At 33.9% G+C, this 23,968-nt stretch overlaps 1 protein-coding gene across 2 annotated transcripts in view; it reads right to left on the bottom strand.

The window, feature by feature from the left end:
- Positions 1-421: 421 nt before the first annotated feature.
- MOB1B (MOB kinase activator 1B) overlaps positions 422-23,968 on the bottom strand; it is a 51,125-nt gene continuing 27,578 nt past the window's right edge. The window contains exons 3-6 of one of the 2 annotated variants that reach the window (XM_036879004.2): positions 16,286-16,379; positions 11,156-11,289; positions 8,888-9,051; positions 422-6,188 (exon numbers count right to left, since the gene is read on the bottom strand). In XM_036879004.2, coding sequence (XP_036734899.1) covers positions 6,111-6,188; positions 8,888-9,051; positions 11,156-11,289; positions 16,286-16,379 — 470 coding nt within the window. In that variant the 3' untranslated portion in view covers positions 422-6,110. The remainder of the gene's footprint in view (positions 6,189-8,887; positions 9,052-11,155; positions 11,290-16,285; positions 16,380-23,968) is intronic. The other variant, XR_008997753.1, reaches the window with a different exon arrangement.

Raw genomic sequence — 23,968 nt, 5'->3', positions numbered from 1 at the left:
AATGATGATGATAGGGAAGTGAGCATACTTCATTTTGTAAGGGAAGCCCACTGTAACACCCTTGATCATGTTCTGTATGTGACTAGAGTGTGAACTATAGCCAGTTCCATTCTATTTTCCCAACATTTGTTAACCCAGAGCCTCTTTTTCTTTACAAGAAGACTGAGCTCTACATTGATGTGACTGAAGTCGTTCTGCCCTTTACAGTAACTGTGTGTCCCTTCAGAGTAATGTTGACATTTTCTGGAAACCCAACAGTCTGGTTGCTGAGAATGGTCTTCATTCTTGCAGTAGATGTGGCAAAGAGCAATGCCTAACAAATTTTATATGTTCAGTGTATTTCATACCTTCAATATTTCTCTAGAAATTTGTTCAGTGTAGGAATCCTAAAGCAAAAATAAACAGTAATGCAAAATCAGGATTCATGGCCAAATATAACTATTTATCTTTTTAATAAACTTTGTTTCTTCCTTTAAAAAAACCTAGAATTTAAATATTTCCCATCCCATCACATACAAGTCTATATACATTATTTACATCTCTCAATTAAAACATATTACAGATTTTCTGACATTCAGTATCTTTTAAAATAAAAATGAAGTAAACTTTGATTAATAACTTCAATTTGAGTAATCTTCATAGTTTACAATATAGCGCCCACACTGCATTTCATATTTTTAGACCATTTTTTCCCTTCTAGCTACTTTAATACAGAGAGAAACTGTCTCCATGACAGCAGGATCCCTGTCTTTTCACATTTTCTGCAATGCTTGCACAGTGTGAGTGCTGCCCCTGTGCTTCTATTACAGCGCACTGGCAGTATTCTGCTTTTGTCCTCAGAAATGATTGCTATTCAATCTTTAAGTGTTCTCATGTTTATTGTATTCTCTCTCCACCTAGATTTCATGATGCTATTATTGGATAATTTTAAGTAATAATGTATAGGAAAAGTTCAAATAAAACAAAAGTTAAGTGTTCCCCACAAGATTAGTGCCCTGAACCACCCTAGTTATTATGCATGTACAAAAATAACAAATACAATTTAATGGCTATAAAAAACTATTTCCTTTAAAAATAGTTATGTGTTCTTAAATTGAAAATGTACTAATGTATTTTACAACCTGTATAATTATTTCAAAAACAAAATAAAAATGAAAACATGCAAACCAGTAAAACTCACATATAGTATTTTAATGAGAAAAATTAAATATTAACAAAAATTTTTAATTTATATCATTAATTTATACATTTATATCACTTTCAGCTTCAGTGACATAATAATTTAAAGAAAGCTGTCAAACAAACCAAAAAAGCATATGAAATTGTATTTTCCAATAGTTCAGCTGAAACATATGTACTGACAGCAAGTACCACTAAAAATGAGGACCTGTACAACCTGTTCTGTTGTCCAAGTGCTTTGGGGGCAGGGTGGGGGGTGGGGATATAATGGAAAGTCAATAGCAATAAGGAAGAAGTTTACCTCCAAGGAGAAGGAGATGACAAGTAAACATACAGCTGGAAAAGACCAGCAATTTCACTATCTTTGAGAACTATCATTCAAAATTTTCTACTGTATAGAATTATAGACAGAAAAAAAAATTGGTGTCACACTTGCAAAGCTGAGAGTACTCAATATTTTAATCTGTAATTTCTTCTGGCAACATTTGTCAGTTTAGCTACAAATGGCAGACATGGTACATTTTATACCTTCAAAATCAATTTTTCTCTATGATTAGCTCAAAAGCAAAGCCTTAAAATTTCAAATTGTCTACAGTCAGAATTGTTCTTATACCTTAAATTTTTCTGTTAAATCTTGACATAGCTTTACCTCTACATATTTATCTCATATACCATTAAACTGATAGCTAAGCAACAGTAATTCCTATGGTGAGTCTTAACATTATGACAAACTGTGATATTTAGATATTTTAGGATTAGTCCTTGAAGTATAGATCTAGAATAGCATTTCTAAGAATTGGTATAGTCTTTAATATGGCAGATAAATTTCAAAATAAGTTTTCCTCTTCGTATACAGTCAGATTTTGAAATTACAAATATACTACTGGTCCCATACCTTTTAAAGAGACATTCAAAATTCTAAAGTTATAAATGATGTATGAAATGATTACACAATTTTAAACATTCTATCTGTGATATGTAGGCTTAAAACTCAACATATTATATAAAATTTATTTCAATTTCTTTGTACAGTGATCTCCAGTCTATAAATTCAAACTGTTCAGTTGAGTGAAAAATGTTAAAAAGAAAAAAAAAAAGGATGGAGGTAAAGGCTGTTGTTTCCTTAAGCTACTTCTTTGTTACATATTGGATCCACCTTTTTTTTTACTATCCCTTCAATCAAAACTATCCTAGTCAAGAAAGATTCAAGAGGTATCAAGGAAAGGAACAAAATATAGAAAATGAGAAAGACTGATTTTTTTTGTTATATTGAACTGTAAGGTAATTAAATTTTTAAAAAACCCTATACACCCAAATGATAATACTGTGTACTTCAAAGTAGTGACATCAGGAAACTATTCCTTTATGAAATGATGCTACTAATGCTCAAAACGTTCTCTTCTGCAAATTCAGAGCCTATGGCATATTCTTTTTGAATTTCCCTTATGGATTAGTTCTAAAAAAACCAGTAGAGTTGGTTTGGAAAATGAGATAGGTCATTTGAAGCTGCCAAAAATTTCTGGTGCAACTAAAATGATGAAACAGATTTTCTTGCATAGTAGTAAAGCAATTCTCAAGGCATCTCTGAAAGCATTCCAAAAACATTACACCTTTGTAGTATAGCTGGAATACATAGTGCTCCCAAAGGAACCACTTTGAAGATCAACTCTCATTTGGATGTTTAAGGCATGACATATTTAAAAGAAAGTTCTATAACTTAATAATTGTATCTCACAATTTTTACCATTTCAGTGGTTATCAAAACCTCTCTCAGAGAGGGTGTAGACAAAGGTATAAAAGCTGTCATTTTGCTATTTTCCCATAAGCAAGGAAAATGCTAATACATCAAATGGAGCCTCGTGATTACATGTAAAATATAACTATCCACATAATCTGCATTTTCTGAATATAAGAGATTGTAGTACTTTATCATCATTACTGATAAACCAGGCAGTAACTCAGTGTGATATATTATACACTGAACAAACACATATTCTTTTACCTAATACATTTTATGCTGACCATTTAGAATTCACGAATGACAAAGGTAGAAGAGATTACAATCTGGAGTCTTTCAATTTGAGGTAAACTGACCTCCAGAGCCTCTCTAGCTAACACAGGGTTATGTCTGAGTGCAGTCTGATGCCATGGTTTTTATGGGCAGCAGAATAATCAAGTCATCAAATAAAAGCCAGTGGCGGCACCTACTGCTAACTAAAAGATTTCCACTCTGTTACTAATTTCTCTCCAACACCACTACTCCATCATTTAAAATAATTCCTAAAACTCACTTCATATCTACACTTACCCAAAGCATTGTGATCAAAATAATATATTAACTTACAACCTTATATTTTATGCTTTTATCAGCAGATGCAAAAACCAACTTCTGCTTTGTATCTCTGTATAAAGAGCCAAGGGAGAAAATCATTATCTTGCTTATTTATAAATTAAGAGACCTGAAGAGAATCCAACAGACATTTATAAGCAAACTCTGCTGCAAAACCAAGATTCAATTCTTATTTTACAAACAGCATCTCATTAATGCTCATGGGAACCAACCGAATCAAAGCAACTTATTATTAAATCAGTTGTTTCTCACAGGCTTTGGTGAGTGTTTCCTTGTAGCCATGTAACACCATGTACAATGCCAGGACTCTCTTCCTGGGAGAACTTCTCTACTTTGTGACCATATATACACATACATTATCTCCTTACTTCCAAAAGGAATATTCAGAAGCAGGCACCTGAGATTCTGGCACAGTGACAACAAACTCCTATACTACGATGGGAAAGTAGACCCTACTACTAAACATTATTTTACAGTAACTTTTCCATTTTTACAGTGTACTACTGTATAAGACTTTAAAGAGCAAGAACAATTTTTTACTATTCTCTCTACACTTGGCTATTGCAACCCCTTTGTTACTAGGTTGATATGAAGTCAAATGCATTTTGGAAAACTACTGAGTAATCACGTGTTTCATTTTCCTAAATAAATAGGACCCAAAATCACTTGATGCCAAATTTTACTTCTGAATCAACTCATAGAGGCTGACATTACCTTTCTGGATACTAAAATACTTGTTTTAGAAAATCGGCTAGTTCCCCCTGCAGTTTATAAATAAGCATTACCAATGAATGTCAAATACATTTGCCTCCGCCAGGCTCTCCTGTTCCTTCTTCTGTTGGTACTTGGAGAATGACTGCTAGAAATGAAATGGGGAAAAAGGCAGCTCCTGGTGACACTAATTGTAATGGCATTATATTGTATCACTGCTCTACTTGTTAACAGCAAAAACAAATGGATTTCACTTTAGATTATTTTCTACTAAGTGTTTCTAGTCAATACAGTTTCATAGTAAGATTTCTATTCTACAAAAAGGTATATATTTCTAACTGAAGGAAGAATATATTATTTCTAATTGAATGACACAGCTTTACCAAAAATGACAAAATTAAAACTAGAACCCTGAAAAGGATATTTGTCAAGCATAAAACTTAAGTGAAAAATTTTAATATTTACTTTGAAAGCTAAGTTTCTGAATTTTTTACTTATGAGAATAATTCACTAGAAAGTCATAGCAAATTAAAAGTAACTACTGAATTAATACTTTTGTTGCTACTAACAATGCAAAGAAAAAGATTTACTTTCACAGTAGAAAAATCAGAAGTCAGAGTGCTTCACATTGGGCCTATGGTAAGCAAAGAAGGTACTGCATCATTTTAAAATGAGAGGCAAACATCAGCTCCATTCACTGAATGGAAATGCTAGAAAGTGATCTATTTCCCAAACAGTCCTTAAATTGCATGTTTGATGTCTATATCTAAAATTAATTATTTATTTTTACTTCTCATGGAAGTTAATTCCTAAAATAAGTTTCTAAGACTTTGTTTAAAAGAAATTGATTAAAATCTTCATGCCATTCTATTCAAAGATTTTAAGATAGGACTTTCTTTAACATGACTCCCCATACTTAATTACATCCCTAACTCCTGTACAAACTAACCACTCCCCCCCAAAACAAACACTATTTTTCCCAACTCTTCAGAAGTAGAAGGGGATTCTGCAGACTTATGGCTCATTTGGCAATTGCTAAGAAACCTCACAGTTCAGCATCACCTCTGAAGACGGCAGACCTATATACAACCCAAATTTTTACACATAACAACACAGTTAACATGTAGAAATAAGCCAAAATGCAATAGATAATATACTTTAACATCCTAAAGTATCAATATCACAAATATCAAGAGATGGAAAAAGACCTGCTTGAAGAATTTTAAGCATTTGTTGAACAGAATTACCATCAATATAAAAAATAATTAAGAAATACTAGTTTTGTTGTTCTACATGCATACCTTTACAAACTGTGTTTCTTCAATGTAGTAAAAGCTGGAGATCATGACTTTAGGTAGTATGGCTTTTATCATAGATATACTAAAACATGCATCAGTAAGTGCCCTGGGTAATAATCCTAATATTGTTTCAAGCCCTACTCAGTTCTATGTCTGTGTTTCACACTTCAGGAGTGAGCCTGCCAAGGCACTTAAAAACATACATCTTTTGGGGACTTAGAAAATCGGCCACAATTTACCCAACATAGAACTCCCATCCATCAGTAGTCCAATCAATAAGGATTTTCTTTCAACACACAATATATCAAAAATTTATAGGTAATCAAAACCAAGTTTAAAAAAAATACTATATGCCACTAAGACAAAATTTACCCCATCAAATGTATAGAGAATGGTTCTTGGTTTCCTCTAGCAACAGAACATGGTTTCATTTATTCAGGATAAAGAAAAAGGAACCCAAACAAGTCCCCCAAAACTAAGACAAAAACAACTGAGATAAAAATAAAATACAAAATACAAATGCACTCCACACAGCTTCATGTGAGGAACAATTTGCACAGCTCTGCATCCTTTTATCTGTCTTTTGAGGTGAGTTTTTCAATCAGTTCTTGGAGTGGTGCAAGTTCTCTTCTATCAATAAGGTTGAATTCCTATGTATGATAAAGAAAGGCAGAATAGCAAAATGTATCATTTACATTTCATTCTAAAGCAGATTTTCACTAATAATGCTTAATTATAGCTTTTAAATTAAATAAAACTCATCTTTTCTTCAAAAAAATATTTTTTTATTCCCTAGCTCTGTGTCCTACACAAATCACATTAACTACTTCTGATACTATGTTTTCATCATTAATAATATGATAAATCTCTCTACCTCATAAAATTATTGTGGGAACTAAATGTGATACCATATGTTCACTACTTCATGTAATCCCTCACACAAAGTGAACACTTGGTAAATAGGAGTTGCTGCTTTCTGTTACATGAATAACCTGAGCACCATTTAGAAATACTCAACCAAGTAGGAATCAAAAAATCTAGCATCTCAGGCAAATTTTGGCATTACACAAAATGTAAAAGAGTTAGTGATCTGCAAGGTATCATGAGTTGTAGTATGAAAATAACATGAATAATGTTGAGTCCACAAATGATAAATAAAATCCTATAAAGAACAAGTAAGAAAGCCAAAGCCTGGATTTAATTTGTACTTCTTTAGAAGTTCCACCCCTGTCATTCTGAAGGTCAATTTTGAATAGATTTCCCCTGAACTATAAATTAGAAGGCTAGTGGACATCTATACTTCTGATATTCTGGAGCAGCATTCTGAGCTCCCAATTTCTTCCACTTATTAGTATCTGTCACGTGCCATGCAGTACAGTAAGTACTTGGGAGAAGTATTAAGAGGCTTTTAATAACAAGCCTACTTTTAAGATTTGAGGGATCTGAACTAAGAACCCGGACATAGTCATAATCATATGACTAAATAAGTAAATTTTACACTAAGCTAATATGCTGTCAAATAAGACATATTCTACGCTCCTGTCTTAACAAATATACCTTCATAATTACAGGAAAGCAGACGCAAATTTAGAATTCTTAGATGTCTGAGGAGCCTGCACTGGAAAGTAGTGACATAAGGAGTGCCAATTCCTGGCTCTTAGTAAACCTCCCTCATCTTCCAACTCTCCGCTCCATCCTGCACACTTCAAAGGACCTTGCAGTCAGGAGTATGGACACTGTCCCTGGCTTATATCGGCAATGTCAACACACCCTCATAAACAGCTACCATCTGGCAACCCCTTAGGTCTAGAGGTATGCATATCATATATGACCTTCCCTTGAAATAATGGGCCCAAGGAAATGATCCATAGAGACCCTGGAAATAAGCTTGGGACCTTGTGGGCAGTGAATTCTGAGGTCTTGTACCCATGCACACACCAGAAGAGATCTAGGAGGTATGGTCTTGGCCTCATGGATTCCTCACTCTGTGGGGAAGGGTTCAGCTAGAAAAGGGCCAGAGGAGGATTCTCTCAATTGTAGGGCACAGGGCACAGGCCCCTCTTACTCAATCAAGGGGTGATACTATATAACTAATGGACCTATCTTTAAAGTCACAGTATCTTGAGATGTAAATCTTTTCAGATGTGGTAAACGCCATGTATCAATCCCCTACTATTTGGTAGGGATTGGGAGGTACAGCATATTTTAAAATCATACAGTAAAGTAAAACTAACCCTTCTGGGGGAAAAATATCCGTATCCTCCCCTAAACTGCTAAAACCTGAACTTTAGCAATCATGTTCTGTCTAAATCAGCACAGATGAAAACTTCAGGATAACATTTTCTTTGTTTCTATAGAATACTATAGATGGGACACCACAGTAAAGCAATCGCTCAGAGAGAATTTGGACTAGTTAATCTCCTAAAATGTATTTATATAGGTGAAACTAAGACCCAAAATGTATGCCTTCAGTGTGAGGAGTGTATAGAGGGAAAAGAGACACATTTTTCTTTCGTGGAGATTAAATGCAGGGAAGGCATTTATAAATATATGTGCACAGTTTTACAAAACAACAGTTTCAAGCCTTGGATTTCTGCCTACCATCTGCCCTCTCAACCTCCATAGAGAAAAAGCTGGTCAGTTTATCCACTTCCCCTTCTTTTTCATTCCTGCACATTAGTTCTCTAATTATCATAGTAGCAAGATGAGAATATCCTCACTCCTCTTGGTCTACATCTCTAAAACCAATTCTCTGCGAACTGACAAGAGACAGAAGAGGAGGTCAACTAAGGATCCAGATCAAAGACTAACATTGGGCCTGCAACAGCAATGCTCTGGGGGACATTTTTCCCCCCCTTGAACATAATGAACAGCACCTAACAAATATTATTCAGATATGGTTTTATATGGTTTTAAAAAGGAAGGAAAAAGGTATGATATTCAAAGCTCATTTCCAGGCCACAGTATGCTAAAAAAGATACAGAGTAGGTCGGAATTGATGGTTAAGAGGTGTAGGACAAGTACTAAAATGCTCAAGTGTGACTAAATTAACCTACAGGTCAGCCAAACTAGCCAGGTTCCTCATTCAGCCCCTCCACTACAGCCTGCTGACCAAAGCAAAGCAAGGCGAGACCTCTCAGATCCGTTTTGGACTTGCATGCCTCCCACTTGGAGATGGATGGAATTCAGAAACAAAAGACCAGTCATTATCAGCATTGCAAGTATAGAAGAGGATGAAGACCAGAGAGCTATGGCAAATCTTACCCTGACAGTATGGGTGTAGTAGTCACCTCAGAACTCTGTACATACAGGCTTTACTGAGGAAAAAAGACATCCTAATTCAACTTACCTGAACGAAAAAAATAAAGTGCTTGAAAGATGTATTGAGATGTGCTTCCTCCTGAAGCTGGATCACAGGGTCAAAATGCTGATGATAAATATGAGCATAAACCCGAAAGAGGCGTTTGAGTATAGTTTTTGCCACAGACATGAAATTCTTTGGGAATGGGACACCTAATAAATAGATAAACACCCCCCTCTATTAACAAGAGACCAGACAAGGAAATACGAGTTTGTCAGCAAACCACAACATAAATTAAGACAAGGCTGAAGCAAATATTTATGAATTATTATTTAACATATCTACTGTAATTTTCAGCAAAATATCACAAATGAAAATAAACTTCAAAGCTTCTATGGAATAAGAACTAGTCTTCAGCATAGCCCCTTATGTCACCATTTTATTTAAAATGAAACTGATGAAGATAGTAATGGAGCTAAAACTCACACTCATATCCTCACATTTATTAACACTAAGTCTCAATATGAATATTTGCTGAATACAAAAAATGTATTAACCATGTTCAATTTTGTTTAAAAAGCCTGCAATTATATTTTTATACTGTTTCTATGAAAAATTTCATTACTACTCCAGGTCTATATTTATTTTGAAATTAGCTGCAGTCTCTACTCAATTAGGCTCAATGTTTTATGGATTAGAGCATTTTTACAGCATAAAACAAATACAAAACTAGAAATATACAGATTTCCGCATTCTTTGTTATACTGGCTAACTGATCCAGATTGGCAAAACACAAGCAAACCACTGGTACTACTGAGGTTAATGTTTTCACATTGCCTACCACTCATTTAAAAATATTATAGGTCATAAGGAAACATGAGACAAACCACAATGAAGGGACACTATATAAAATAATATGCCTATACTCTTCAAAAATATTAGTGTCAAGAAAGACCAAAAAGATTGAAGCATACATGTTCTACACTAAAGGAGGCTAAAGAGATGACAACTGAATGAAAACAAATGTCAAAGATATTCTATAAAAGATGTTACTGGAGAAAAAAAGGACATTACTGGGAAAATTTTTAAAATTAGGACAAGATCTGTAAAGTAGACATTATTGTATCAGTGTTAATTTCCTGATTTTGACAGTTACACTGTGATTTTCTAAGGAAATACACATTGAAGAACATATGGATAGAAAGGTATCATATATGCAACTTACCCTCAAACAATTCAGGTAAAACTAAGAATATGGTAGGGGAGGAGAAAGGGAGAAGGAAAAATAAAGAGAAAGCGAATGTGGTAAAAACGTTGGCAAATAATATGGAAGAAGGATATACAGGGATTTTTTGCACAATTCTTGTAAATTTTCTAAAAGTCTACAATTGGGTCAAAATGAAAAGTTAAAAAATGTATGATAAGAGATAACAGAAAAGGTGAGGACACTTATCTAAATCATGACAATGTACATAAGTAATGCAAGTCTTGAAAAACAGACCTTTTATTACAAAGGCAATAAAGAAGTTAAGGCATTCAACGAACGTTTCTAAATCAATCCAGAACAACATCAGCTCTCTACATTGCTGTCTCCTCCACCAAACCCTTCCCCAAAACTAAAAGCATAAAATACAGTCAAAATGTTATTTATTGATAAAAGAACAAATTTTTAATTATTTTCTAAAAACGTAGTTGTGGAAAGTTTGAGATCATCTGAACTGTTTAAATGTGAACAATTTCCACTTTAAAGGTCAGCCCTTAAGAGCAAATAGAAAGAAGCAAATCATTCAGTCGATAACCCTCAAATCTTATATTCTTCTCACCCAGCATGACTTCACATTCTGCAAGATTCACACTGGGAAAAGTTTTTAAATTTGAACAAGATCTGTAAATTAGACATTACTGTATGTCTAATACAATAATGGGTTGTAAATTCAAACTCCCTCTTTGCCACAAATATAATGTAAAACTGGATATAAGTCATATCAACTCCTTTCCTAAACAAATGGATATGACTGTGGCAGATGATACCGGCTGCCCACCCAATATCCAGTCTCTTTTTTTCCATAACATAGGCTACATTTTGTTACCATGCAAGATACACCAATCTTCTCACTGCCTAAGATTATAGGGAAGTTTATCTTAATGTTCCTAAGCTTGGTATGAAAAAGACAGGATACTTTTAAATGTATAAAATTACAAATATTTTGATAGTTATAATCTAGTATATGGTTCCTGGAATAGAGCCAATAAACTCTAAAAACATATACAATTAGATAAATCATGAAGGATCCCAATTAAACAAAACAATTATACCAATTTTTGATGGAAATAACATCTCATCATCCAACTGGTCCTGAACCCAAGTCATCAGGTAATCAATATACTTTGGTGCAGAGCACTTAATAGGCTTCTTTATGTTTGTTCCATCTGCCCAATGATATTCATATCTATATTGAAAAGATAAAAAGCATACAGAGTATCAGTCTATACCTATATATAATTATGTATATTTTTTCATTATACACGCATGTGTATTAAGAATGTGCATACAGAGCATATTTGAACTATCTGCTCCTTCAAATAAAGACTTTTTGCATTTGGCTTTTAAATTTAGTGTTTTTAAATAGCTAGTGGACTATTTTATATTAATCATGATTCAAACTAAGTAAATCCCATCAAACTCATTCTTTGTGAGCTTTTTTTCTTCACAGTTATATTTTAGAATATATCTTTTATGTATTTTAGAATATCATATATTGTCACTGCAGAAAACCTAGCTTACTACTCACTTCTATGTTGACTATCTTTAATCTTTATGGTTGTTTTTCTTAAAATTTTTACCTTATGCAATACAATTTTGTTAGCTTAGAACTTCAAATATTGGGTTAAGGACAGAGAATGACACAGAAACTCCAAAGTAAGATAAACGAAGAAGAGCATGATTCAGTATTTTCATGTATTTGGTTGAAGAGCTAAACATAAACACGCCTTTAAGTAAAGCTGGCAACCCAAATAAAGATGACCCTAGTATTTCGGTATTGACAGAATGCTGTCCTTTGGCATAATAAACATTTAGTGTGTCCCTACCATACGAGAAATACTGTGTCAAGGAATACTCTTCTTGAATAAGGGATGAGAGACATTTTCCATATTCTCAAGAATAGACTAGTAGATAAGGTAGACTTGTAAATGAGTAATTAAAAGCAGTACAACAAAAACGCTTATGGAGTTAGTTACACAAACACAACTGCAACCTAATTTTAAAATAAGGAATAAGCATACAGCTGAAACTCCAAAGTATAAAGATCTTTAAACTGAACAGGTATTCATTGTTTAGCTTCTGAAAGGTTACTTCAGGCAGTGAATTTCTCTCCTTGCGTCAATTGTGTTTCTCTAACCTTGTTCCAGAATTTTGACTGAGAAAAATAATATGTCAGTAACTCAAGCAAAGAAGATGAAAGGAAATATAATAGAAAAATACTGCAGGATATTTTTTTTTAATTATCTTGAGATGAGTAAGGATGCTTTCTATTTAATCATAGCTACTTACACCTAAATAAATCTAAACAGGATACAACTGAATAAACATTCTGACAGCATACCTTATTGTCAACCCTGGGCAATAAAGATGACTGACTGTCTGATCTACTTTGAAGGTCTCCAAAGTGAGATGCCACAACACTTTGTGACATCCTGTTCCACTGTTTAGTCACTTTCACAGAGATTCTACCCAGTACAAAACTAAAGTCCCGAGTGTGACCTAAGTCACTCCTTGTTTGATTCTCTTGGGAGATAGAGACCATAAATGGTAGGACTTTGAGTAAAAACAGTACAACAAGAATGCTTATGGAGTTAGTTACACAAACAAACATCACTACTCTTCATTTAAAGAGAGGGACTCATCTATGTTTTCTCCCTTATGTTAAGAAACCTGAACATTTTTGCCTTTCCCTCACAATCACGTTTTCCATTTCTTTGATTTTCAGGTGTTACATTATCATTTTAAGTGCAAAAATCAAAAGCAGACATAGTAAATAAAAATATCGCTTCAATATTCTGAAGTTTTAATGTCAACTTTCAATACCCTAATGCTTTTTGAAAAACAGAAGTATATTGTTTATACCTCTAGATTTGATTCCCTGATCCTTTCTTTTGTCATATTTATACTTAAGATGACTTCATAACTCTATTTTGCCCTTAGTGATTTTTTATTCTACCTTTAACAGACCATTCACATTGAAATTCATTTGTCATCAAATGAACTTAAAAACTGCAAACTCCAAAATATTCATTTATTGTAATGTCTAATCATATTATTTCTAGTTCTAATAATATTAATAATAATAATAATAATAAATAGTAACTGAGCACAAACTCCTATAAGCCACCACTTTGTAAGGGGCCATTGCTAAGCTATTGACAAATGCCTCTCCTTGGTACGCTCCTGAGCATCTGCTGGTAAAAATGGCAATCTATGACAACTGCATCTTCTCAGCACTAACTATAGGCAAAAATTAAGACTTGAAATAAAAAAAGGAAGGATAGAGGAATAGGTGGAAGGAAGAAGAAAGGAAAGAAAAAGGAAGAAATGAAGTTGAAAGGAAGAGAAAGGAAGAGAGGGAAAAGGAAGGAAGGAAAAAAGGAGAATAGAAAGAAGGAGATCATTTTTCATTTTTGTCATATCTTTATATAGATCCTGTGCCTATATAACAACAATTTTTGAAGTATCAGGTACATTCTCCCTATACTAGCTATGTAGATAAGACTTCTGTGCCAAAGTGATCAAAGCAGAATTCTTATGGGCAGTAATTACCCCTAATTCATAGGTACAGGATATTGGTGTAATATCAGCATCCTCCCCATAAAGTACTAGTCAATTACAAAGGGGAATTCAACCAGTTTGAGGTAAAGAAACCTTATAGACACTAACATGATAAAATAATCTGGGTTAACATCTCCAGTGATTGATTGATGTTGTGTGCCTCCTGATATGATCCACTGGGAAAAAAATCTTTTCTGTGGTGTTCCAGCCAAGAATGCATGGCCTGAATGTAGTCATAAGGAAACATCAGACAGACTGAGTTGGGGTCCCCAAGACCATCTTCAGGTGGAGGACTTAGAGAATTCATCATGTAGTTGTACTTGCAGCTATGACTTGTTACAGTGAAAGAACACAAATCAAAATCAGCAAAAGGAAATGGCAATGGGGCAAAGTCTGGAGGGAAGGAGGCACAAACTTCCAAGAGTCTTCTCCCAATAAGCCACACTTAATTCCCCCAGGATTGAATTGTGGTAACACATGCTACATAAGGTCTATGAGAGAAGCTCATTAGAGACTCTGTGTCCAGGTTTTTTACTGAGAGATGGTCAAGCAGGGACCTTCTGCACGGTACACACCAAAATTCCAGACCCCCCAAAGAAAAGCATAAGACATATTATTTGTACAAACAGTTTAGGCACAATGAGTCACTCGTAACAGTTATGGTGGTGGTAAGAGTTCTTCCAAACCAAAACTCCCGATGGTACACAAGGGCCAACCTTGTAAAAAGGTCTTTCAAGAGATAACAGGCCTGATATGTTAACTCTTCTGCCCAAAGGCGAATACAAGAGTTAGACAGAGTAACTATTCCAGTTTGAAGGCACTGAAGATATAAATCAAATAAATGCAATACGTATTCCTAGATAGGATTCTGAACCAGAAACAGAAAACTAAGATATTGTTGAGGCAACTGATGAAATGTGATGGTGTTTATGGACTGAAGGAATGATTTGGAGGGTCTGTATGTAGGTTATACGGAAGAGTATATGGAAAATACACAGTTGAATATGTAAGGGTGAAAGAGCATAAATGTCTACAATTTGCTCAAATGTTCAGAAAAAATTAACATTAATGAGTATACATATAGAGAGTGGATGATGAAGCAAATGCAGCTAAATGTTAATAATTGGGCAAAAGGGATATGGGCACTCCATGTGCTGTTCTGGCAACTTCTCTGTACACTTAAAATTATTTGAAGTTTCAAAGTTTTGAATAGTTTAAAATAAGTTCTTTTCAAAAAAATTACCTTAGGAAACATTCAAAGCATATTATTTTTTAACAGCTTTGATTATGGCAAACTGTCAGTTATTTTTAAAAGGACTGGAATCTGAGAAATATGTAAACTCACGTGGGGTCAATTTGAGGAATAAGGTAGATAACACCAACTAGGTAATACTTCGTTCAATATGTGAATTTAGCCAAAAAATAAAGTAGTAACTATGAAAGAGTAAAACTGAATATCTTCAGTAGCTAGTGATCTGACTCTGACATTGCAATTTAAAAGTTACCAAAAATATTCTGAGTAATGAAAGCATTAGTACAATAAGTTATTAGCAATCTAAGGTCACTACCTTTAAAGAAAATACTAAGCACTAGTAAAATTTGGGCAGTTTTTGTTGTTGTTTTAATATTTATACCTTGCATATAATTGGGGGAGGGGAAACACTTTATAGAAAGTCAGCACTAAAAATAAAACTTCTCTATCTAGATACCTTAAAAGTATTAATATTTCTTATAATAATAAAATAATAAACTGTAGCAATTAAGAGTACAGGCACTAGAATCAAAGAGAACTGAATTCAACCTTGGTTCTGCCTCTTTCTAGGTAACAGGACCCTGAAATGTTACTTAACCTCTCTCAGAGTCAATTTCTTTCCCTGTACAATGAGGATAACAATAGTTTTTCTACCTCATAGGGTTGCTCTATGAAGTAAAAGAAATAATGAATAAAGGCTTTACATTTAGGCAGCAGGATATAAATGGTAGCTGTCATTGTTATTATCAGTCATAGTAATAATAAAAGCCAGTTTCAAAATTTTATTGATCCAAACAACATTGATCAAGTGCTAGCTAATTAGGGGGCAGTCAGTATTCTTGCACCAAAAGAGATTTACAAGAAGAATGCATCTAAGGGTTAGAAAAGACATGTATACACAGTATAACATAATGTAACCGGCAAATAAAATCATAAACAGAAAGAAGTAAATAAATCACATCTGGTCTGAAGAAATCATGTTTCACAGAGAAGGAAGCATGTGATGTGAGCCTTGAACAAAGATGGGTAAGATTTTTTGAAACATTAGCAGAGATGAAAGGAGGGATATGGGAAAAGAAAAAATCATCTAAGAGAAGAACAGAGTGAGCAAGTTTTCAGAGTATAATTAATGGAGGGAATAGTAAGGCATTGAAAATAATCTAGTTTGGATAAGCCAGAGGGGATACAAAAGCAAACAGAGGAAGGGATGGATGGGTAACACAGTGAAGCTCAGGCTAAGGAATCTGCACTTAATATATTTATCATTGGAGAAACACTGAAGGAAATAGAGAAATTACTTGGTCAGATACTTTCTTCTTATTTAAGAACTGAAAGGAAGAATGAGACTTGATCATAAACCATGTCTTACTTTGGACCAGCTGACATCACTGGACAACTTTCCTCTGTACAGAAATCTGTGATTGTTCCATAAAGCATGTTGATCTGATTGAAGAAATCCACAGCTGCAAAACAAGTATCAGTTACAAGTAAAAAGTTAAATTTCAATTTTACTCAAGCAGAATCTTAGATTTATCAATGTTCTTTCCTATGCAAAGAACAAATGAAAAGCATACACAGAAACAAGAACATTTTGCAACACTGAAATTAGGAACTTCAGTTTATTTTTTTTATTAAGGTATCATTGATATACAATCTTATGAAGGTTTCACATGAGCTTCTGTTTATTAAGTGACACCCTTAAGAGAGTAAAAAGGCAAGCACAGAGTGGAAGAAATTATTTGTAACACATATAACCAATAAAAATCTTGTATTCAGATTATATAACGCACTCCTTACATCAATTTAAAAAAGCCAACATAGTAGAAAAATGAGACTGCTTGAAATGAACACATTCTTACAGAGTGATATCAAAAATTACAAAGCACAATGAATACAACAGTGTGGTCTTAGTAGACCAATGGAACATAATAGAAACCAGAAATGATGTAATCATAAAAGAAATACTTGATTTATGACAAAGCCATCACTGTGCAACAATAGGCAAAGAATAGTCTTATAAATGGTTCTGAGTACATTGGTTATCTCTATGGAAAAGAATAAAGTAACTTCTCACTCATACCATACCCAAAACGCAATTCCAAGTGGATCATCCTCTTAATGTAAAAAGCAACACAGTAAAGTTTAAAACAGCAAAGAAAATAACATCCTTTGTCATGAATATATTTCTTAAGAAAGGTACAAAAAGCACTGATTATATAGGGACAGTTTTCCATATGTTTCACTGGATTTATTCCTAGGTTTCTGATATTGTTGTTGCTAGACATTTATTTTTATATTGACCTGGGAGTCAACAACCTTCTTAAATTCATCTATCGGTCAAATCTGTTAATCACTTTGCTCAAATTTTTCTAATTCCTTATTCTTTTTTTTCTATAGTTACTATTCATTACTGAGAGAGGAGTGTTTAAATCTCTCATGGTGAATATGTATCTATTTCTTCTTTCAGTTCGGTCAACTGATTTAATATTTTTTTGAGATGTTATTAGAGACAGAAAAATTCAGAACTTCGTATATTCTTTGTGAACTGAACCATTTATCATTTTAAAATCTTCCTCTTTATTAAAGTTTTTCTGCCTTGAAGTCTACTTTATCTGATATTACCCTGACTGTATCAGTTTTCTTCATATTTACATTTAACTTTTTATCTTCAACCTGTATCTATAAAGTATATCTCTTGGAAATGAGATTTAGATTTGTTTTGTTTTATAACCATCTTGATAAAATCATTGTCTTTTTTATGGAAGCACTTTGTTCTTTACATTTAATACAATTACTAAAATTTGGATTTCAATTTACTACCTTACTATATGTTATCTATTTATACTACCTATTACATGATTCTTTTCTTTTCTTTCTTACATTCTTTAGGATTATTTTTTTATTTTCTATTTTTCTCCTTTATTAAGTAGATAGTTATACATTCATTTACTATCATTTTGGTCCTACCCTAGATTAGGGGTCAGCAAACTATGACCATAGGCCATGCAGTGCAACATCTGTTTTTTGTAGTTTTCTTAGACTATAACCACACACCACTGTCTGTGATGACTTCTGCACTATAGCACAGAGTCCATATGGTCAGCAAAACCTAAAATGTTTACTATCTGGCCCTTTACAAAAAAAGGCTTTTAACCCCTGTTATACAGCATAGCACAAGCATGCTTGATTTAACAAAGCCCCCAAAATTATTTTTTTTACCTCTCCCATGACCAAAGCATGAACCTTAGATGTGCCAGAAACTATGCTAGCTTCTAAGAATAAGAATCAAAACTGACTCAATTTCATATCCTCATTGAGCTTACAATAGGGAAAAATCATTTGAGTTTTTCACAAAGGGAAGAACAAGTTATAGAAAAAGCTTCCTCTCAGTGTGCCCTTTCTTTTGATATAAAACAGTCATTAAGAACTCAGTACAAATTAACTCAAGGAAACCACAAGCAGTGCTACAGTAACCACTGACATATATCTAGACAGATTCTAATACCTATTGCCTGTACTCTCCTGGGCAAAAATATACCTTTTTAAGTTTCTCAGGCAGAAAGGGAGCATTTATTCACATACGGACAAATACTACCTATGGTGACTTTGAGCTCAGCCCTGTTCCCTCTTATTTACTAGTCCTAAGATCTCTTTTCACCTCGTTAATTACTTATGAGCAGCACTTTTAAAAAATTCAGACTTTCTAGATGAGAAAAAAAAAACCTGACTTTAAAGGAGTCAAAGTTAATTCTTGATTGAAGTAGAGTAGTGATAAGCATACTAAATTTCATCCTACAAGTTTTCCTCTGCCTTCTTATCTTTCAATGAACTACGATTTACTAAGTAATGCACTGCAGCTTAATTGATTCTTGAATTGTGCTCCACATGAATAGAGGACAACCTATGGCTTTGAAATAAGAAGGGTTTAAATCCCAACTCCTATACTTACCATCTGAGTTACTTTACCTCCCTGAACTTAGTTGCCTACCTTTAAAACTGGGTTTATAATGGAGGGCTAAAAAATATGTGTCTTCCATAAGGTAGGCATTTAGTAAATGTTCATTTCCTTCCACAAAGATACAGGCCTCCAGATTCTGTGCCATATAAATTATTTATAAGCCATCCATCTGACTTTTTCTAGAGCCCCTTAAGCTATCATTTTTCCTAGCAGCAGTATGTTTAACACCAGGCTCTGGTTTCTGGCTGTGAAACCAGTTGTTAAATTTGTGAAGATTTCCCATCTTCTATCATTTATCCTCATCTGGCAAGTGAACAGAAAACAAAAGGCCACTTGAAGATGTCAATCTTAACAACAAATTCCCTTCATTTTTTTATGTACCTGGAATGTTTACTTAATCACTGTCAGTGAGTGGAAATATCTGTCTAGTATCACACCCTATTCACTTTATCAAGTATCATTTGGGAAAACTACAGTCACTAAGGAAAATTTTAGAATCCAATACTTCAGTCAAATGGTGTATTTTCAGGACAGAAATGTATGTTCTGAGGGGATTTTCTAATGCTTCAATTCAAAGTATTTTCCAGCTAGAATTATAAAATGCCTGTGAAATTTCATAAGTTCTTAAAAGCTCAAGGTATTTCAGTAGCACATACATTCAGTTCTGTTGAGACTGAGAGAATGCAGACAGAAAATTATCTGCTTCTATACTTAAAAGTCAGAATTTCATGTGGGACAGAAGTTGTACACTGTATTCCTTAGATTTTTTAAATTAATAAATGAGTTCTCAAGTAAATGGCAAAAAAGACACAAGTACAAACAAGAATGTACATAAATACTATAAATTTATTCTGAATATTGTCTTTGAAGTGTTATAAGACCATCTTATAGGTAAGATGGGTCTTATCAATAAAGCAGATAAATCACTTATTTCTTTAGTAATTGAACTCTCTTGATCCAGGAGGATAACCACATTATAACGAATACTGCTCTTTTGCAAATGCAGTCACAGTAAACAGTAAGATTTTAAGACACCCCAGTAAAATCCTTTAGATTCCTAAAGTTTATCAGTGAATGGCAGCACAATTTATAAATCCCATGATATTCAAATCACAGTAAGATACCATCAAATATTATGAGAAATACTGTTTTGTTTTTAGGCATCTTGTGTGTACTTTCAATTAAATTTCATTTTTACCAGATTTATATAAATTTCCTCCAATTATAAAACTCTATTAATTTCTTCACTAATGCTAAAAACCTGTGAATATTAAAAGTACCACTTTTATTCCCCAATTTTCTCTGGCTTAATTTTCAAGAGTATATTTACTTTTTACTTACATGTCTTTCTCTTTAAGGGTTAAGAATTTCTCATAACATATTTTACTAATTTCATAATATAACTATTGAGTTTTCTTCTTTTTAAAAGCATAATTTTGACAAATAACTATGTATGCTCCTAAAAGAGGAAACTTAGCATAGTGGTTAAAATCCCATTTCTGAATTTTTTTTAAACTGTGCTTTACTTAGGACTAAGCTGGAGAAATTGCCATCCAATAGTTACAGAAGGTGACAAGGAATTTTAGGGAGTTGAGTGTGAAAACAGCAGTTGTACTGAACTGCAGCTGTTAATGTTTTTTTATTTAACAACATCTGTACGTCCTAAAAGAAGGAGCCAGGAAAAGAAAAATTTTTAAGTAATAATTAATCAACAAAATAGAAAGAAAGGAAAGGCAGGAGGCCTGAGAAAAGTCAGACAATTGTTCTTCGAAAGCCAAAAAGGAAAAAGAATGGTAGGTCTGAGAACTGTCCTGTCTCCAGGTGAACTGGCTATCAATGAGAGGAGGGTTTAAGGCAAAATACCAAAGCAAGTTTTCCCAATGGTGCAAATAAATTATAATAAATAAGTTACATTTTAAACTATAGGTGTTCTTAAGTAACTCAGTGTTTTTTTCCAATTCTGAGTTTTTTTAAAGCAACATCTTAACTGCTCAAAAGTCATTTACCAAAGATAAATATTGTGCTTTCATTAAACAGTTTTCCTTGTTTTTTTCTCTATCATTACAATTACAAGTCCAACAAAAAACGCCAATTTATTTACAGAAAAACAGAGCTGGCATCAATCAAAACAATTCGATACTGGCAGCACAAGAACAGACCCATAGATCAATGGAACCGAAGAGAAAACCCACATAAACCCACACATAAATGGCCAATTAATACATAATAAAGGATCCATGGGTATACAATGGGGAGATGACACCCTCTTCAACAACTGGTGGTAGCAAAACTGGACAGCTACATGTAAGAGAATGAAACTGAATTTCTGTCTAACTCCATACACTGAAGTAAACTCAAAATGGATAAAAGACCTGAATGTAAGTCATTAAACCATAAAACTCTAGAAGAAAATATAGGCAAAAATCTCTTGAATATAAATATGAGTAATGTTTTCCTGAACACAACTCCTCAGGCAAGGGAAACAAAAGCAAAAATGAACAAATGAGATTACATCAAACTAAAAAGATTATGTACAGCAAAGGACACCATTAGAACAAAAAGGCATCCTATAGTATGGGAGAATATATTTGTAAATGACTTATCCGATAAGGGGTTAACATCCAAAATACATAAAGAGCTCACATGCCTCAACACCCAAAAAACAAATAACCGGATTAAAAAAATGGGCAGAGGATCTGAACAGACACTTCTCTAAAGAAATTCAGTTGGCCAACAGCCACATGAAAAGATGCTCCACATCACTAATCATCAGGGAAATGCATATTTAAACCACAATGAAATATCACCTCACACCAGTAAGGATGGCCAGCATCAAAAAGACTAAGAACAACAAATGCTGGCAGATATGGAGAAAAGGGAACCCTCCTACACTGCTGGTGGGAATGTAAACAAGTTCAACCATTGTGGAAAGCAATATGGAGGTTCCTCAAAAAACTAAAAATAGAAATATCATTTGATAGAGGAATTCCACCTCTGGGAATTTACCTGAAGAAAACAAGGTCTCAGACTCAAAAAGACATAGCAACCCTACGTTTACTGCAGCACTATTTACAATAGCCAAGATATGGAAGCAACCTAAGTGTCCATCAGTAGATGAATGGATAAAGAAGAGGTGGTACATATACAAACACAATGGAATACTATTCAGCCATAAGAAGAAAATAAATTCTACCTTTTGCAACAACATGGATGGAGCTAGAGGGTATTATACTCAGTGAAATAAAGCAGGCTGAGAAAGTCAAGTACCAAATGATTTCACTCATTTGTGGAGTATAACAACAAAGCAAAACCGAAGGAACAGCAGACTCAGAGACTCCAAGAGGGAACTAGTGTTTACCAAAGGAAAGGAAAGGGTTGGAAAGGGTGGTTGGGGAGGGAGGTAGAAGGGGATTAAGGAGCATTTTAATTAGCACTCACAATATAAGTAGGTCATGGGGAAGGCAGTATAGCACAGAGAAGACAAGTAATGACTCTCTAGCATCTTACTACTCTGATGGGCAGTGATTTCATTGGGGTGGGGGGAGACTTGATAATATGGGTGAAGGTTGAAACCACAGTGTTGCTCATGTGAAAACTTCATAAAATCGACAATCAATGATACCCTAATTGAAAAAAAAAAAGCACCAGCATCATTTAAACATCCTGTTTTTCAAAATTCCTTGTAGATTTCAGAAATTCTTCAAAGATTGTGTGTTTGTGTGTTGTTTAGTTGTTTGAAGAGGAAAGTTCCCAGGTCTCCCTTGCCTGGAAAGCCTCTGGAGCAAGCATGGAAGGTGAATCTCTAAAATTCAATAGTTCAGAAGATGCCTGAAAAAAAAATCCCATGAAGACTCTTCATCTTACAGATTAGAAAACAGTGTCTGGTGCAAGTTCTACAAAGCTAGCACCAGAACCAGGTCTAACACCCAGGTCTCCCAATCTGGGGTTTTTCTCATAGCAGAGACACAGGAGAGACTTTGCTATCTTTTCATTTTAATTCTCTTTCTTGTCTTTTTCTGTCTCTGTCTCTTGAATGTTTTGTATTTCTACAAAACATTACCAAGATCACGTTTCAAAAAATGCATCTGAGGTTGGATCTTCTGGGGAGAAAGAAGATGTGGTAATGCTTTCTCAGATATGGGCCTGATTATCTTGACAGTAGAGTTTGGTGGGGATCCCTGGTCTGAACCCTGTAGACTGTCTCTAATTCTAGGGGTTCTCTCTTGCCTTCTGTAGCCTCTTCTCCCTCCCTCTTGCCTCTCCCTAATTTGGATGACTGTGAGTTAAGTACATCATATTTGCAGATTTGTGGTTAACAGTAACTGTGTGATAGTACTGCCTATCTTACTGAACCCTCATTTCTATGAAGCACTTAGATTATCCCCATTTTAGAAGTTAAAACAAAAACAAATGAGTAACAGAGAGCAAAAGTAATGCCCACAGTTCTACAGTTAGAAAGTTAAGAGGTAGTGTTATTCAACTCCACGACTTGCATTTTTAAGGACTATGTTATCCAGCCTATATAATTTTCTATTTATTTTTATTGAACAAAATTGCACCTAATTTGTTCTAATTTTGAAAGTCAATGAATTGGGTTTTTCACAATACTCTGTCCAAAACACAAAATTGTATCTGTTTGAGGGATCTACTTGATTTATTGTTTTTGTTTGCCACATCAAAGAAAATTAAAGTCTACGCTGCATTAAAAAAAAAAAATTCTATAGTTCTATACTTGAGCCCAGGCTCAACCATTTAATAGCTGTATGACCTAAGCAAATTACTAACCTTTCTGTCTCAATTTCCTTATGAGGTTGTAATGATGAAATAAAATAATCCATGTAGAAAGGATAACAGGGTGCCAGGTACATGGTATTCCATAAATATTAACTGCTGTTATTTTTTCCTACTGAAGATGAAAAACCTATTCTTTCTATTACATTATAACACGAAACAAGAATTTCATAAAACTCCATATTCAGAAATAAAATAACATAAAGGTTAAAGTAAATGGAAGTATCACTTTATTGTTCTACTAGGTTAACTAGATCCTAGAATAGCTAGCACCCCAATGCTCACTTACAGTGAGACTCCAAA

Source organism: Manis pentadactyla, chromosome 5 (genome assembly GCF_030020395.1).
Source record: "Manis pentadactyla isolate mManPen7 chromosome 5, mManPen7.hap1, whole genome shotgun sequence".
Classification (NCBI taxonomy): domain Eukaryota; kingdom Metazoa; phylum Chordata; class Mammalia; order Pholidota; family Manidae; genus Manis; species Manis pentadactyla.
Note: the sequence above shows the minus strand (reverse complement) of the source record. Positions and strands in the feature narration are given on the sequence as shown.